General features: G+C 47.7%; 1 protein-coding gene across 4 annotated transcripts in view; it reads right to left on the reverse strand.

Moving 5' to 3' along the window:
* Window positions 1-17824, reverse strand: part of HEG1 (heart development protein with EGF like domains 1) — a 90742-nt gene that overhangs the window by 60611 nt on the left and 12307 nt on the right. For 3 of the 4 annotated variants that reach the window (XR_013960000.1, XM_080657376.1, XM_080657374.1), the window contains exons 2-3: window positions 2582-2869; window positions 1202-1498 (exon numbers count right to left, since the gene is read on the reverse strand). Coding sequence is in view for 3 of the 4 variants with exons in the window: in XM_080657376.1 (XP_080513502.1) it covers window positions 1202-1498; window positions 2582-2869 (585 nt within the window). In the remaining variant the exon portion in view is untranslated. The remainder of the gene's footprint in view (window positions 1-1201; window positions 1499-2581; window positions 2870-17824) is intronic. The other variant, XM_080657375.1, reaches the window with a different exon arrangement.

Consider the following 17824-nt stretch of genomic DNA (forward strand, 5'->3'; position numbering starts at 1 on the left):
AACTGATGAGGAGGAATTGAAACAGCAGAAAGGTGTGTACTCCACTCCTGCAGTCTTGCAAACACCTGCGTTGTATGATTAAAAAAAAAAGATTCTAGAGCAGCCATGGGCAAACTATGGCCCGCGGGCCGGATCCGGCTGTTCTATCCGGTTCTCTTGCTCTCCCCTCCGCTCCTTTACTTTGAATTTATATTAGTTCACACAAACACTCCATCCATGCTTTTGTTCCGGCCCTCCGGTCCAGTTTAAGAACCCATTGTGGCCCTCGAGTCAAAAAGTTTGCCCACCCCTGTTCTAGAGACAAATGGTAGGGGAGGGGAATGGGTTAGAGAGCAACCAAAGGACTTATATGCATGCATATTAGCATAACCAATGGGCACAGACAATGGGGCGGTGGGGGCTTGCCCGGGCTGGGAAGGGAGGGGGTCAATTGGGGAAAAAGGAGACATATGTAAAACTTTAGATGATAAAAAAATAAATTAAAAAAAGTAATGCCTAGCCTGGCCAGTGTGGCCAATGATTGAATATTGACACATGAACCAGGAGGTCACGGTTCGATTCCTGGTCAGGGCATACCCAGAATGCCGGCTCAATCCCCAGTAGGGGGTGTGCAGGAGGCAGCCAATCAATGATTCCCTCTCATCACTGATGTTTCTGTCTCTCTTTCCCTTCCTCTCTCTGAAATCAACAAAAACATATTTTTTTTAAATGATGCCTAGAAAAATGCATATCTGTTATCTTTGCCACTGAAAGAAACTTTTGCAACAGTGAAGAACAACAAATCTAACTCCTAATCAAATGATACAATGCTCATCACTTCATTCACTCCGGCATGTGGCCTCCTGGGCAAGAATTCACACCAACAACACTTAGACTTTGCTATGGATGTATGGATGTGTATGTGCATGTATGTTGGGGGAAGGGAAAAGCAGGGGCTGGTAGACAGGAAGGCCTAGAGCAGCCACCAGACCAGCTATGTTCCTCCTTAGGGAAAACATATTTTAAAGATGAACTTCAATACTGAGATCAATTGTGTGGGTTGTACTTTTTCCCCAAATACTTTGCATTTATGTTTAGTGTCTGTTCCCCTTGGCCCCGGCAACAAGCAAGTCTGGCTATACACGTCTATTTACTTCTACTCTGATACTTCTATTCTGAATGACCTCCAAGTGGCAGGCGGGGACGGGGACGGGGTGCTCACCTGCGGAGTGACCTGAGGGCGGGGAGGAAGCCGAGGTCCTGGAGAAAAGCAGCCAGGAGAGCTCTGGCTCCGAGGAATTCCCTTTCCTGGAGAGTGAGGCCTCTTCCCCGATCTCCAAAGCAGGGCGAGAGGACTGGCTCAAAACGGAAGTGGCCACATGGGTCTGCACAGTCACTTCTTCGGGGAGCCCCTTGTCCCTCTCCGGGGAACCCCAAGAGGTTCTGCTCTCTGGGTGAGAAGGGGCACTTCTTCCTTCTGACCCTGGACTGCTGGCTGGCAGGGGAAGCCTTCCCAAGGCTGAAAGCAAACAGCAACAATGAATGTTCCACCAGCAGACCTCCCAGTCAGAGCCTGGTTCCCCAGACTCCAGCTTCCCTTCAATCCATCTCCCTCTCCAAACCTCTTACACCTGCCTGCCAGGTGACTCCTCCCCAATTCACTTCAATCATGTCACTGTCTGGATCAGAAACCTTCAGGAACTCTGGCCACTATAGCAAATCTAAACTGCCAGCCTTTTAAAGTCCTCCACAGTTGTCCCTAACCCCATCCCCCCAAACACCTACCCACCGCTCCTCTCCTCTGTGACTCACGCCTCCCCTAAGGGAGGCTGCTGGCCTTGCAGCCCCACAAACAGCCCACGCTTCTCTCCCCTGTAGCGTCCCTCACGTGGTCCAGGAGCCCCCCCCTTCAGCTGCTCTGGTGTCTCGCTCAGATACACAGACTGAGGCTCAGATCCCAGCTCTGAAACCTATAGCTGTTTGACCTATACCCTTTCGATGGACTGACTTCTCTGAGCTTCAGTTTCCAAATTCCTACGCGGAGGATAATGTGAGGACTGAGACCAGACACGCTGTGTGTCGCGCAGGGACTTAATCAGCGCTCATTTTCTGGCTTCCCTTCCTCAATCAAATCTTGTTCATCCAGCCCCGGCCCCTTCTTGAAATCCTTTGCTAAAAACAGCAAACCGCCAGCTGTGCAGACTGGAGCAAGAACATCTATTTGAGCCACATCGACACACACACACACACACACACACACACACACACACACACACACACGCAGCCACACATCCCACCGCACGTGGCACTGGCACTTGCAGTGTGTGGCAGGGTCACTGGGCGCTGTGTGCATTCAGACCGGCCCTGGAATGTAGACTCTCTGGGACTGGACAGGCCTCTCAGCAAATCGGCACCCTGGTCTGGTTGGTACTTCTAACTCGGTTCACTTCAGCGTGCCACAGGTACAGCCCAAGTCACAGGGCTGACCCCCACGCAGGACCCCGCGATGGTACCGAGGCTCAGGGAGGGAGAGAGGAGACTGGCAGAAATTGTTTGCTAGGGCTCGACCGACGTGAAGTGGGTGTCGTCAGCACAAACTCACCTGAGGTGCTGCTCGGGGAAGTCAGAGCTGCTGCTCGCTCGGGCCCAGCAGGGGAAGTGGTGACCTTAGTTCTCCTCAAGGAGTGGTTTGTTCCTCCAGCACCTGCTGTTTTGGCGTGCAGAGTGAAGTTTTCTGGAGCACCTGAAGGAGCGTGGCTCTGGCCGGGGGTCTGAACCTTCACCCCCTCCTGGGAGGCCCATGTGGAAAAGTCCACTTGATTCTGATCCAAGGTGATGTTTCCTGCGTGGGGCTCAGTGTTGCTTTCTGGCCAGCGGTTCCTTACAGCAGCTGGAACAAACAGAAAACGGATCGGTGGGAACCTGCTGGCTTCCGGAAAGAGAAAGGAACCTTCAGAGACCACGAGCACCTTTGTCTGTAAGAAGTGGATTCAAGGATAATATTTTCACCTCTCTTCCCTCCCCCCGCCAACCTACCCCCTACAGTAATTATTCTTACAATCAGTCCAATGGAAGAAATCAGGAAGCAACAACAGTATATGGGGTTAAATTTTACAGCATGTGGAACGAATGATGAACATTGAGAGAAACCCACGCGGGGCTCAGGGAAGAGGACTAGGACCGCTGGCAGCTGGGCAGCTCAGGGAGGGGCATGGGATGCAGGTCAGTGTGAGCGGGGGGAAGGAAGGGCTTCATGAGCACGAGGCTGTGAACGTGCCTTCTCGATGGGAGTGGGTAAAAGCTGGCAGCTCTTAATCCTACACCTACTCTTGTAGGCAAGAGGCGGGACATGCATCGTTCTGGGAAAGCATGTGAGGATTTGGCCATTTTACCAAAACCTTAGTAATGTGCATGGGTTTGATGCAGTAACTTCACAGGAATGGAGGAAGAAAGGAGAGAGAGAGAGAAAGAGAAAGAGAGAGAGAGAGAAAGAGAAATGAAAGGGAAGGAAGAAAGAACCTGAAATTCCTATAGCAGATCAATTAAAGCAGTTGCAGTATATCCATATGAAAGGATACAGGAGGTCATTAAAAACTACGTTATAAAATAAAGATATTCTACAGGTACCATTGAGTTAAAACAACAGGCTTCAAAATAGGATTTAGAGTATGATCTTATTTTGTTAAAATTAATAATAAAGGGAATCGTGTGTGTGTGTGTGCCAATCACTAATGTACACGCTTCACATGCACCCATTCATGTAATCCTTGCACTTATGGGAGGTAGGCGCTCTTTTTTCTCCCACTTTGCCGAAGTCACCAGGAAGCCAGCTCGAAGCCCAAGCCCTCAGCGCTCAGCTGTGCTCAGCTGGAAGGTACAGTGCTGAAGAGGAGGAGTGTTAGAGCCAGTCCTCCCATTCTCAGTTACTTCCAGTTCAGAGGTGCTGAGGAAATGGTGCCTACGAGGATGCACTATTACTTGAAGTCTATAAATTAGGAATGCATATTAGAAAGCATTTTAAGTGATCATTTACTTCCATATCACCCAAGAGGATTACAAAGAGAACACTGGTTAACAATGCTGTGAGGATGAAGTTAAAGTTGAAGGTAAAATTGGGCACAGAGAAAATCGTCTTGTAGTATCAGGCTCATTTATCAAGGCAGAGAGGTCAGAGAGAGTCAGGGCAGGTGGGTGGACACCCAGGTCCAACCCGAGAAGGCGTATCACAGATGTAACTTTAAATTTTCTAGTAGCCACATTTTAAAAAGTGAAAAGAGACAGGTGGAATTAATTTGAATAAATACTTTATTTAACCTGACATCCAAAATAGTACCACTGCAATACCTAATTGATGTAAAAATTATTGAGATATCTGCATTTTTTGTATTAAACTTTTAAAACCCAGTATTTTATGTGCCATGCTTTAAGAGCTCAACAGCCACAATAGCTACCACATTGGACAGTGCAATTCTAGATCAATCGTTCTCAACATTTCCCCACTCTAGAGTACGCCTACCAGAAGCAGTGGGGTTGGAAGGGTGGTGGTTATAAAAACTTCCATAAGCGATTCTGACAAACTTTCCTAAGGGAATCATTTCCTCCCCCAATCCCTTGAGATTACTGTTTTCATGCTTCCTATTCTGTTTCCTGTAAGTGATCATTAGCTGAAGCTTCCTGAAGAGGCGGGGGACGCTGTCCGGGCATCTGTACTCCTCTGGGGCCCAGCCCCCGACAGGCAAGGCACATACTCACCCAGAAATGGGATGTGGCCCGGCTGGCGTGGCTCAGTGATTGAGCATCGACCTATGAACCAGGAGGTCATAGTTCGATTCCTGGTCAGGGCACATACCCGGGTTGCAGGCTCGATCTCCGGTAGGGGGCGTGCAGGAGGCAGCCAATCAATGACTCTCTCTCCTCATTGATGTTTCTATCTCTCTCTCCCTCTCCCTTCCTCTCTGAAAATTAATAAAATAAACATTAAAAAAAAAAAAGAAATGGGATGTGGAGGGATGTTTCCAGGGGCAGCTGCAAAGTCCCTAAACTGAACTAGAAACTCGGATTGTGAAGAGCAGTGACCCAACTGACATGTTCCCTTCGTTCTTCCTGCCTGAGCTGCTGAGGCAAGCTGGCCTCCCAAGAGGAGGTGAAAGGGTTTGAGGATGCTTTCTCCATCCTCTTGGTACAATGAGAGACATTATTCTCAAAAGCCAGGAAAAAAGTGATTACGGGGAGATAGAAGGGACTCAAAACCCATGCCCCAAAGCTGGCAAGCCATGAGCAAAGATAAGGAAAGGAATTTAGCTCGATTATATCCTGAGATGAACGTGAGACTTATGCAGCTGGGCCTCCAAGGAGGCAGCACTGCCCCCTTCTTTAGGGGTAAGGAGTGGAAGTCCCAGACCCCAGTCAAGTCAAGGAATTCCACTGCAGTCTCCAAAAGGAAAAGAAGAGCCACAGGAAACAGGACATGGCTGGCATGGAACCACTCCCTGGAAGAAGAAAAAAATGCACACTATAAACAAAACTAAAAGGTAGACAGACGATAGTCCTGAGGTTCCCAAATAACCTTGCCACTAAATACAAAGTGCTGAATAAAATATTTTTAAAATATATCTAAATGTATTGTTGCATTGACAAGAAGTAAAGAATTGAATCTTCTGAGGCCAAAAATGAAGAAATTCATGGGGGCGGGGAGGGGGGAGGTAAGCTAATTCTGAAGCTGGCAGCTTCCCTGAGGCACCTGCTCAACATTGGTGACCTTGAAATTCTGTTCTGAGAGCTGTGAGGATGCAAGAGACAGAAGACAAAACTCTCAAGGAGGGAGTCTGAGAGGAAACTGCTGTATCAAGCTGGAACCAGAGCTATACCCTGGGTGTCAGGCAAACAGAAACCAACCTGTCCTGCAGAAGGAAAACAGCAAGGTCCTTCCATCTTGATCTTAGGTAAAAGAAAAAGAAGTCTCTGCCAAGAATTTGTAACCATAAAGCTGGCCCTCATGTGCAAATGCAGCACAAACTCAAAATATCCATGCTGGGTACAACTCAAGCCAAATGTGCTTAAAAGTGGTCTTGAACACACACACACACACACACACACACACACACACACACCACACACACGCACACACACACACACACACACACACACACGGGGGAAATAGTGGTCCTGATATATAGTGCCTTCAGGTACCTGGCAGAAACAAATGTGAATGCTCTCTGAATGAATATGACCACAATCCAATCAAATAATTTACTGATAAATTCTAAGGAATAAGAGATCACAGTAAAAAAAAGAAAAATCACAAAATATACAAGGGAAAAGGTATCCATGGACACAGTCAGCAAACTGGACAAGCAAAGACTTCAAATATTGGAATTATCAGACAAAAAACATAAGTATATAAAATTACATGAAAATAACTAAGAAATTGAAAATGAGAGAAAAAACATTATAAATAATGTCTTTTGAAAAAGCCTAAATGGAAATTCTAGAAATGAAATAATATAAAAATTAATATTAGGAAATGCAACAGCAGATTAAATATGGTTGAAAAGAGAATTAAGAATTACAAGACAAATAGCAAGAGAATGCCCAGATGACATAAAAAGACAGACAATATGAAAACCAGGTGAAGATACAAAAGGAAGATAAAGTGAGAAAGTCCAACATACACTGAGTGGCCAGATTATTATGATCTCTGAACGCGTAATAATCTGGCCACTCAGTGTAGACTGACCACAGAGTTGGGATTTTAAAATAAGGTTTTTCCATGTATAAGAACTGCATTGTGGGTAGTTAGGAAGAAGCAGAGGACTTACTAGCCAGAGGCTGGGGGCCACTATCTCCTGGTCCCTTGACATATCAAGATTTGCAAGCTTTCCCTTATTCATAAGTACACTGAGTGGCCAGATTATTATGCGTTCAGAGATCCTAATAATCTGGCCACTCAGTGTATATCTAACTGGGGTTCTAGGAGAAGAGAAATCAAGAAGAAATGGCAATATTCCACAGGATAATGGCTGAGGATTTTACAGAACTAATAAAAAGTATGAATCCTCAGAGTAAGGAAGCCCAACAAACCTTGGAGACCTAAATAAAAAAAGAAATATAAACCCCTGTCATAGTGAAACTGCAGAAAAATCACAGAAAGAAATAGGTCTTAAAAACTCCCACATGAAAAAAAATGACAAGCCATCTATAGAAGATGACAGTCTAACTGCTGACTTTTCAACAGCAGCCATGGAAGCCAAAAGACATTGGATAGTTTCAATGTGCTGAGAGAGGAAAATAGAATTGAATACTCGGCAAAACTATCTTTGAAAAACATCTTGAAGACTTTCAAAATAGAAACATTTCAGTCAAATTTGAGTTTATCAACCAATCCAGTAAAGGAAATTATGGAGAATTTATTTCAAACAGAAGATAAATAATCCTGGATGAAAGCTGTGAGATGCAAGAAGAAATAATGAGCAAAGAAAATGGTAAATATGTACATAAATATAAAGAAATAATGAATTTATAAAACAATTTCTCACTTGTGGGATTAACAAAATAAGACAGAGCAAATCCTAGCTAACAACAGCACATACTGTACATTGGGAGGGTACAATCAGAATCACATTGTAGGAGAAAGGTAACTTTAAATTGTGTCAACAATGCATTTTGAAGTTCTTCAAATTGAACCGTAAGGAATAGAAATAGAGTATGTCACTTCTGAATGGTATAGCTTGAAATGATATAAAATTTCCATTGAGAGAAATCTATGACTATTGCCTAAAACCAAAACAAAAAAATCAATAAATAGCAACAGAAGCATGTTATTTACAGATCTGGATGTAATCACAAAGAGAATCAGTTAAAAGGGTTGAAAATGGTTGATTCTAGGAAGCAGAAAATGATGATAGTAGGAGTGGGCAGCGTTTCTATAACAGCTTTATAGAATACATATTTGATTTTTATACTATGTATAAGTTGGATAAAAATAAAAGTAAAATTTTATAAAAGTTGAATAACAAACCGGGGTAAATGTCTGCAGTACATGCTAAAAGTTTAGCATTATTAATACATGAATAACTCTTTCATATTCCCAAGGTGTACATCTCATGGGCAAAGAACATGAATGCATGACTCACAAAAGAAAATAGGTGGAGAAGAAAAATATATGAAAATATTGTTGAAAAGAAATAAAATAATACAAACTAGAAAAGACATTTTCAAATGTTTATATATTTTATTTTCCTATCAAATTGGCAAAGATTTTAAAAAATTATACCTCATGTCATTGCAGGTATAGAGAAAATGGACATTTGCTACCGTGGGTACTTGAAATATCGGTGGGGGGGACCACTTAGAAAGTATATGATTATCTAACCACTATGCTGTACACTGAAAATGGACACTTGTGTATGATGTTGGTAAGAATGTCATGTAAGCACATTGTTTCTCGGAAGAAATTTTGTAATCCATTGCAAAAGCTTTAAAAATGGGCCTATAATTTGACCCAGGGATTCCATTTCTGGAAATTAATTCCAAGGAAATCATTAAAGAAGTACACAAAGTTTCAGGCATGAGAAAATTTATGACAGCATTGTTTACAAAAATGAAAATTGGAAATGACCTATATGTCTGCAATAGGGAGTTGGTTAACTTAATTATGAGAAAATAAAATTTTTCAAGAATGGGCCAAAATATATTATTATTAGTTTTACATATGTATTATGCTCACCCTCTATTATTAAGTAAAAACATAAATTACAAAATAGAATGACCCATATGATCCCGTGTTATTAAAAACACATCTCTTAAAGCCTGGCAGGAGTGGCCCGATGGTGTGGAGTGCCGTCCTGTGCACCTAAAGGCTGCCAGTTCTATTCTCGGTCAGGGTTGTGGGTTTGATCCTGGAAGGCAACCGATCACGGTTTCTCTCTTGCACTGATATTTTTCTCTCTTCCTCCAACCCTCCCTCTATTTAGGCATGTCCTTGGGTGAGGATTAAAAACAAACAAACACTACAACTTTTAAAAATATGCATCTCCTAAGAAAAAGAACAAAAAAAGTTGGTATCTTGGTATCTCCAGGTCCAGAAGCCACCTTGTAATGGGCTTATCTTCGGTCCCCAGACCTGCCTCCTAAGGGAGGTGAGGCCTGTAGACTTAAATATAAAGCTGGTTCATGCAAGTTGCTAATTAATAGGTGGGTTTGGGCTCCAGTGCCATTTCTGAAACGTAAGCATGTGAGTGGCCTGTGACTGCTCACCTGAAGGACTGATGATCTGACTTATGTCTGGACCACTCAGCCTCTGAATGCTTAACTTCTCTCAGCACCAGCGGTGACCCGGGCTGGAGGCCTGATCAAGGAGAGGCACCAGGGACCACCTCTCCAGAGCACAGACAAGACACAACCCTGTTGAGTGCTGCCACTCCAGGTCCTGCTGAACTGAGACCTGCTGGTTTGTGACGCCACCTCCACCCTCTTCCCCGGGTGACGGTGCCACCGCTGCCTAAACTGGTGAGCAACTCTTACCTTTTTGTCCTTTATCTAGGGATCTTTCTCTTTCCTCCCCTGCGGACCCCGGAGGCAACATGAAAAAGTCGCTTACTTTACCCATACCTGTGAATCTGTGTTCCCTATGCAAACGCCCTCTCATCTACAAGGAAAAGAGCCTGCCTCCGGCTCCATGCCTGGATCTAGAACTTCGTTTCTTAGTAAGACAGGCAGTGGTAACACAGACTGTGGTGCAAGTCAGGCTGTCAGGATGAGACTTCTGGCTCTCCCTCTTATAGGCCCTATGACCTTAGACAAGAGACATAATTTCTCTGGGCCTTCGCTTCTTCATCTGTAAAATGGGGACAGTAAGAGTACTACCTCCCTGGGCTGTAACAGTACATGCGAGAGCTCTGAACAGTATCCGGTACATAGTGAGTGCTATACACATCACAGCTGTTCAATGGATTGAGGTCTATCGACTTTTAACAAACAGATGTGGGGAAGGCTTTGGCAGGCACTGCTAACCAGTCATGGCTCAGTCTCCCAATCCATCTCCAGGCAGCAGATCAGAGCTGGTCCCAGAGGGGAAGGCCCCACCCATGCCCTCCTGAAAGTGAGGCGTGCATTCTGATGAAAGGACTGAGGCTGGCTGAGCAGCTGCTGGGTGCTGCCTGGCTCCAGCTCTGTTCCATGGCCCCCTCCTGGCAGGTGCAGGGAGACCTTGGGGCACAGGGTGAGCGCCTCTGGCATGACTGGCCCCGGATGTCACTGCCTGGAGTTCCAAAAGAGCAGTATCCTGCTGCCCCATGAACTCAGATGTCCCTCCACCTCGTCTATTGCCCTTGAACTATGCCTCCGATAAGAGATTAACAAAGCAGGCTGGGGCAGGCGGCATCCAGCCCACCCTCTGCCACTCAAGGTCTCAGTTGATTGTGAACATCCAAGTGCTTTACACCATTCCATGTTGTATGTCAGGGAGAACGATGGGTCAACTGCTACAATATTTATTCAAGTCAAAGGACAGATCCTTTCAGAAGCCCTGAGTTGCTTAGGGCTCGTGTAGTTGAATCTGGTTTGTGGCTCCCTATTCAGCACAGGTCTGAACTCCGAGTGGGAGAGTAATTCAGAGAAAAGTGGACAGGACGGAACAGGGACCTTCACAGCAGGGAGAGGTCTCGGGAGAAGAGAAATGCCCTGGAGAAGTGGGAAGGAGAAGGGATGCTCAGGCTGCAGAGCCTGGGCCAGACGGGGAGTGAAAAGAAGAGGCTGTGCCCACCAGACACTTAGGGGAGATGCTGGGATGGAGGGGCACCGAGGCTCGGCAGAAGCTGGTACTCCTCACCGCTGACACCCCTCCCCCCTGATGGTCAGAGACAACTGCTTAAATCCCCCCACATCCTGTGGTAACCCAACCACACCCACCAGCCTCATATTGGAGGTTAGATGTCCCAATTTCCCAGGTAGCTTTTGAGCTGGAAATACCATCCTTCCCTCTCCACTCAGCCCCCTGGGTCAGGCTATCACTTTCCCTTGAACCAGGATTGGAGCGTAAACTAACAAGGCAGTTTTACTGCTTTGCCTGCTCTGCCCCCCCTCCCCACCCCCAGTTGACAATTTCCACTTCTGTAGAGTCTTAATGTTCCGAAACATCTGTTTGTGAACCAACATCATCAGGGACACTAGCACAGCCCTGGGAGTAGGATTTCCTAATTAGCAGCTGCTACACAGTCAACTCCTCGTCACCCACCCACCCCATGAATGGGGGTTTTTCAACTTGCATTGTTTCTGAGCAGTGGAGTGGGCGTGGACGGGAGTGCGCTGTGTCATCCAAAGAGGCAATTTCCTCCCGGAGGGCGGGGCGCCCCCACACCGCTTCAGCGGGCCATGTGTCAAGTGCTGCCAGCCACAGTCTCGGGTTTCTGGGGCACAGAGTGGAAGCGCCAGCCCTCTCTGTTCATTTCCCTCTTGAGATTCAGACTTCACTAAGTGCTAAGTGTTTTCACATGTGTTATCTCATTTAACGTCCATGTCAGCCGGTCAAGTGGGTATCCTGGGGAAACTGAGGAGCAGACTGATTAGGTGATTATTCAAGGTCACACGCTCAACCGCAGAGAGACTCACTCTGAACCCAGGTACCATTCTATCCCACCCCCATGATCAGGGCCAAGAATGTCCCATTGGCCTTCAACTTCAGCCTTAAACCCAACGGCATGGCGCGGCGTGTGTCTCCCTGGGAGGAAGGAGACGGTGAGCATCCCAGGGGCTTTGGAGTCAGACAGACTTGCTAGACAACAGCTGCACGGGATTAGCTGGAAGACTGCGCAAGAGGACTTTTAAATCAGCTTCAATGTCAGGGAGGAACCTCACGGGCAGTGAAAAGAAGGATCACAAGGAAGAGTAGAGGCAGAATGGAGGACAAGTTTGAGGGACAAGAAAAGCCTCTTTTTGAAATGTGAAGTTTGGGGTGAGGTTGGAACGTCCAAGGGGAAAGGTCCGACCGGCAGTTAATATTAGGGACAACAGATTAGAAGAGAGGGCAAGGAGATGGCATATGAAGGGTCAAGGACTGGATTAAAGGGAAACGTGAATCTGGAGCAGGGGTGGGCAAACTTTTTGACTCGAGGGCCACAATGGGTTCTTAAACTGGACCGGAGGGCCGGAACAAAAGCATGGATGGAGTGTGTGTGTGAACTAATATAAATTCAAAGTAAAGGAGCGGAGGGGAGAGCAAGAGAACCCTCCGCTCTTTCAGCTCCGCGGGCCGGATAGAACAGCCGAACGGGCCGTAGTTTGCCCACAGCTGACCTGGAGGGAGGAGAAGAGCCAGTGAAAGAGACACGGATGATGAGGGAAGGATAGCACCACATTAAAAGCAGCGGCCAGGAAGGTGGTAGGTGCTGGGGTGCAGCAGAGAGAGGCCATGGACACCAGGACTGCAAAAGGAGGGTCCACAGAAACTTTATGGAGAATAAAACGATGCTCCTATTCCCAGAGATCGAGTAAAGAAATCCCACATATTTACAACCTGCAAAGCGCTTTTCATGGGATAATTTCGGGGCCTTAAACGAACCTGTTAGATCCTGACATTCTAAGTGGCAGGCAGGACAGGCATTCTTACCGCATTTCACAGAAGAGAAGGCCAAGGCTCAGTACGAAGGTCACCTTCCCAGGGTAACCCAGAAAATAAGTGGCAGGGTAGGGACTAGAGCCAGCTCTTTAATTTCCTAATTAACCACCCATATGAAAACCAATGCAGACCGAAAAGTCAGGCAGCTCTTCCCTAATTAATGTGTGGCGTGCAGACTGCTTCACTAGCTAGCATCCACAGTGCTTTGCATCATTCATTCTGGCCCGAGTTGGGAAATTAGCTGGGTTGTCTTGGACGCCCCCCTCCCTCTCCAAAGATGACCTCCACCCTTAGGGACCACAGCAACCAACTAGTCTGACCCTAAGATGACAGGACTGGGCTCCAGAAGGGGCAGTAGTTCAAGATCCACAATATAGCCAGTGAGTGGCATTTATGAATTCAAAAAGTTTACTTCCATATTTCTTAGGATGGCTATTATGAAAAGAAATAAGGAAAATAACAAGTGTTGGCAAGGATGTGGAGAAATTGGAGACTTCTTGCATTGCAGGTGGAATGTAAAATGGTGCAGCCACTGTGGAAAACAATTTGGTGGATCCTCAAAATTTAAACATAGAATTACCATAGGATCCCCTGCTAAGTATATACACATAGAATTGAAAGCAGGGCCCTGGTCCATGTAGTTCAGTTGGTTGGAACATTGTCCTGTAAAGCAAAAGATGGCGGGTTCAATTCCAAGACAGGGTAAATATTCAGGTTGTGGGTTCAATTCTCAGCCGGGGCATATATGGGGACCAACTGATTGATGTTTCTCTCTCTCTCTGTCTCTCAAAAAAATAAAAAAGAACTGAAAGCAGATACGTGTACACCCATGTTTACTGAAGCAGTATTCACAATAGCCAAACGGTAGAAGCAGCCCACGTGCCCACCAATGGATAGATGGATAAACAAAATGTATTTATATACAATGGAATATTATTTAGCCTTAAAAAGAAAAGAAAATCTGACACATGCTACAACATGGGGGAAACTTGGAAACATTATGACAAGTGAAATAAGCCAGACACAATAGGACAATTAATGTACGGTTCTTCTTGTATGAAGTACCTAGAAGAGGCGAAGTCATAGAGACAGAAAGTAGAATAGAGATTAGCAAGGGCTGGGGGGAGGGAAGAATGGGGAGTCATTACTTAATACGTTTCTATTAGGGGTGATGAACAGTTCTAGAAATGGATGGTGGTGATGTCTGCACAACACAACGGAATGTGCTTAATGCCAATGATTTGTACCCTTAAAAATGGCTAACGTGGTGGTAAATGTGATGTTACGTATATTTTGTTATATATACATTTACTGAGTCTCAACCACACACAAGACAAGGCAGAGTCTGCCTCCAGGAGATTACCGCTTCCCAGAGAGCTGACCCAGGTAAACAACGCCCTCCCTCGCAGCTGAGGTGTGAGGAGTGGGGGCAGCCCTGAGAGTTTGGAGGCGCAGGGCTGAGACCAGAATCCCATCCTCCCTTCCGGGCTCCGGCCCTCTCCTCCATCCAGATCACAGTGTTCACCCCAGGAATCCTCTAAACGAGGGGGATTTCGGGGCCGGATGGCCAGGGGTGGGATATTCTGGGGCACACAGGAACCCGGGGGCGTGGGGGGGTGGGACAGGTGGCTGCGCCCTCACCAGAAAGGCAGCCTCCTACTCAGCTGGCCGCGCCGGGCTGTGTTTGGAAAGGCTGCTGCGGATGTCATGAATCTGGGTGGAGGGTGTTTAGGAGCCAAATGAGTTTGTGTGAACAAAAGACTCAGCCCTTGATCTGAACTGTCCAGGGCTCACGGGGAGTTGCGTTTCCTTCCTTGTTCTTGCCCTGAAAGGAGAGGCCCTAAGAAGAACTATGCACGTTGAGAAGTGTTTGGACTTGAGAGCCGACGATCTGAGTTTTTAAAAAAGACCCCCCTGGAACAGCCTCTAGTCATGGAAAGTATACAGTTTACCAGGCGCGTGAGCCGCCCCTCCCCGTGAGACAGGCCTGCGGGACTGACCTGCGACCAGGGATCTGCTGACCCGAGTCTGGGGTCAGGCTTCCAGAAAAGGAACGGCCCCTGAGGTGGCCTGGGGGCGGAAAGAGAGGCTGCCTACCCAGGCTGAGTGAAAGATGGAGACCTTGACGTGACCTCAAGCTCTTAACTTTAGAAATGAATTCTATGGATTTAAACAAAGAAAAACACCAAAAACTTGAGACAAAGCCCTAGGGTCCAAGGTCGGAAGATTCTCATTCGATTAACTAAGTCAACAAAAAGGCTTTCTGCTCGGGGTGCCTACCTGGCTTCTGGGGGGTGTCTACCTGGTGCCTCCCTTGTCTCTGCCCCTTTCAGCCTTAGAACACCAAACACCCAGCAGAGGGGCTGAAGAGGAGACCTAGCTGCTCCCTGTGGCGCCCGGGGGTGAAGGTGGGGCAGCCAGGACGGGGACCAGGCCGCCCTGTCACCCTAACATTTGATCACACCCAGAGAGGAAGCCTGGTGGCAGGGCTCCACCTAAGGAGGCCTGCCAGGTTAGCGAAACAATAAAAAAGCAAGGAAACAACATCCTGGTTCCGAGGAGGAAGGGGAGAGGGGGCAGGAAGAGGGGCCTGCTACCGGGGCGGCGGGGCAGATTTAATGCCATGTGGCCTGGGCTTGCAACACTCCCTGGGCGTTGGCGGCCGACTGTTGTTAAGTTCTGCAGTTAATTTAATCTACAGACCTGTGTGAAGTGGCCCAGGACACTAAGGAAATCATAGAAACATCATTTGTCTGGGAAGTTTACAGTGTCAGAAAATGCACACAGTGGAATGGTGCAGCCGCAGAAAGGGCTGAGACCTGAGCTGGGGGAGGGGGGTTAGTGCGGGGGGAGGGGAGGGATGGCCACTGTTGTCACTGAAGGGCGAGTGCTCACCTCAGCCCCCCAGGACCCTCCAGGCTTGGATACCTAAGAGCTATTTAAAGAGATAAAATTAGAAGCTTACTAATGGACTTTTAAAATGAAGATTGGGAAACCTGACCCTCGATTCAAATATAACCAATACATTAAAAATCAGTTGTAGGCCATAGCCAGTTAAGAAAAACAGATAAAACAGAAAGAGGAAAAAGGAAGGGGGTGAAAAGAGAAATAAAACAAAAGGGAGAAACGTACAGAGGGAGAAAGAAATAAAGCTATGGAGGATGAAAAAACAGGACCCTCCCCCCGCCCCCCGCCCCCGATGAGGGGAACTGGTGTGATTGTGTGTGGCATCTGCTCCCTGCCGGCGCCATGCTGAGCACCTCAGTGGCCCTGTCCCAGTTAATCCTCACAGCAGCCCTGAGAGGTGGGTGCCGCCATCACCCCGCTTTCCTGAGCGGCAGTGAGGGGAAGTGAATTGCCAAAGTTACACAGCACGTAGTAGAATAGGACCCCACCCAGGTCTGTCTGCTCCAAAGAAGCCCAATTTTAAAAAATACAGCAATGGAGAAAGAGTGAAGGATAAGAAAGGCAAGAGCAAAGCACAGACCGGAGCTTCCAAAACAGCCACAACTTCAGACAGGAAAGCCAGAAAGGGCGGCGGTCTCCGCAGGTGGGCCCCCACACGCCTCCCTCGGGACACGGGGCCCCACGCTGCAGGCTCCCATGCACATGGAGCATCACTACCTCGACAGCCTGCACAGCTGGCTGGACAGGAATCAGGAGAGGGAAGGAAGAGAGGAGGGGAGAGTCGACTGGTAATCACACAGGTCTGAAAAGGCGAGGCAAAGATGGCTGAGGCCTTGAATGTGCGACGGAGACGTTGATGAGTTAATAATTACCAAAGGGAGGATGGGTTATGGCGGAGGAAAGGGTGACAGGTCTGCATTTAAAACCGTCACCTGTTGTGTGGATGGATGTCTGGCAGGCAGCTGAAGGCAGGGAACTGGACTTCTGAAGAGAAGGCAGACAGTTCTGAGAAGCACCCCCTTAAGGAAGATGGGTGAAGCCATGCCAAGTTTTCCCTCCACGCCTCATTCCTCTATTCCTGCTGTCCTATCCACCTGGAATACCCTGCTCACCTTCCCCTCGGCCTTCTGGCAAAACCTGACTCATTTCTCACAACCAGCTCAGACGCCACCACTTCCAGGAAGTCTTCCCAGAGAGAACTCTCCCTCGCTATTACTTTATCTTGTTATACAATTACTAGAGGCCCGGTGCACGAAATTCGTGCACAAGGGTGTGTGTCCCTCAGCCCAGCCTGCACCCTCTCCAATCTGGGACCCCTTGAGGGATGTCTGGCTGCCCATTTAGGCCTGATCCTACCGGGACTGGGCCTAAATGGGCAGTCGGACATCCCTCCCACAATCCAGGACTGCTGGCTCCCAACTGCTCGCCTGCCTGCCTTCCTGATTGCCCCTAACTGCTTCTGCCTGCCAGCCTGATCACCCCTAACCACTCCCCTGCCAGCCTGATTGATGCCTAACTGCTCCTCTGTCAGCCTGTTTGCCCCTAACTGCCCTCCCCTGCAGGCCTGGTCCCCCCCAACTGCTCTCCCCTGCAGGCCTGGGTCCCCCCCAACTGCCCTTCCCTGCAGGCTTGATTGCCCCCAACTGCCCTCCCCTGCTGGCCATCTTGTGGTGGCCATCTTGTGTCCACATGGGGACAGCCATCTTGTGTACTAAAGTGATGGTCAATTTGCATATTACTCTTTTATTAGATAGGATAACGTATTCGATGGCATTTCCACGTCCCTTATGAAAGACTGTGGCTCAGGGGAGGTGCTCAATAAATGTTCACTGAACTGAGCTGGAGGCGGAAGGCCACGGGCAGTGCTGTGAGCGTCCCACCGGGTGGGAGGGAGGAGTGGGCCAGACCTCATCATGGCAACCAGAGGAGCTGAGAGGACTGAGGTGAAGGACTGAAAAAGGCCACTGAGGTTGCTCGTGTGCTCTCCCTCTCCCCACCGCCTCTCCAACCTTCTACTCACCCTCCTGCATCTACTTTCTTCATGAAGCCCCACCTCACTCAGCATGGTCATGACGCTATGTGTTCTGGGAAGCGTTAACGACACACGCGCACACACACAGCACATGTTTACTAAGCTTGTCCATGTGGATTAATTCATTTTACCCCCACAAAACCCTGTGAAGTGGACAGAACTGGGATGATCATCTCCATTTTACAGACATGGACCCAGGCGCAGAGGTGAAACGCCTGGCCCAACGTCTTAGTTCCTTGTATTGTGACGCAAATTGCCTGCAATGTCCACACCTCAAATTGCTTTTGCAGTCA

Source organism: Plecotus auritus (assembly GCF_963455305.1).
Source record: "Plecotus auritus genome assembly, chromosome: 2".
Lineage (NCBI taxonomy): Eukaryota > Metazoa > Chordata > Mammalia > Chiroptera > Vespertilionidae > Plecotus > Plecotus auritus.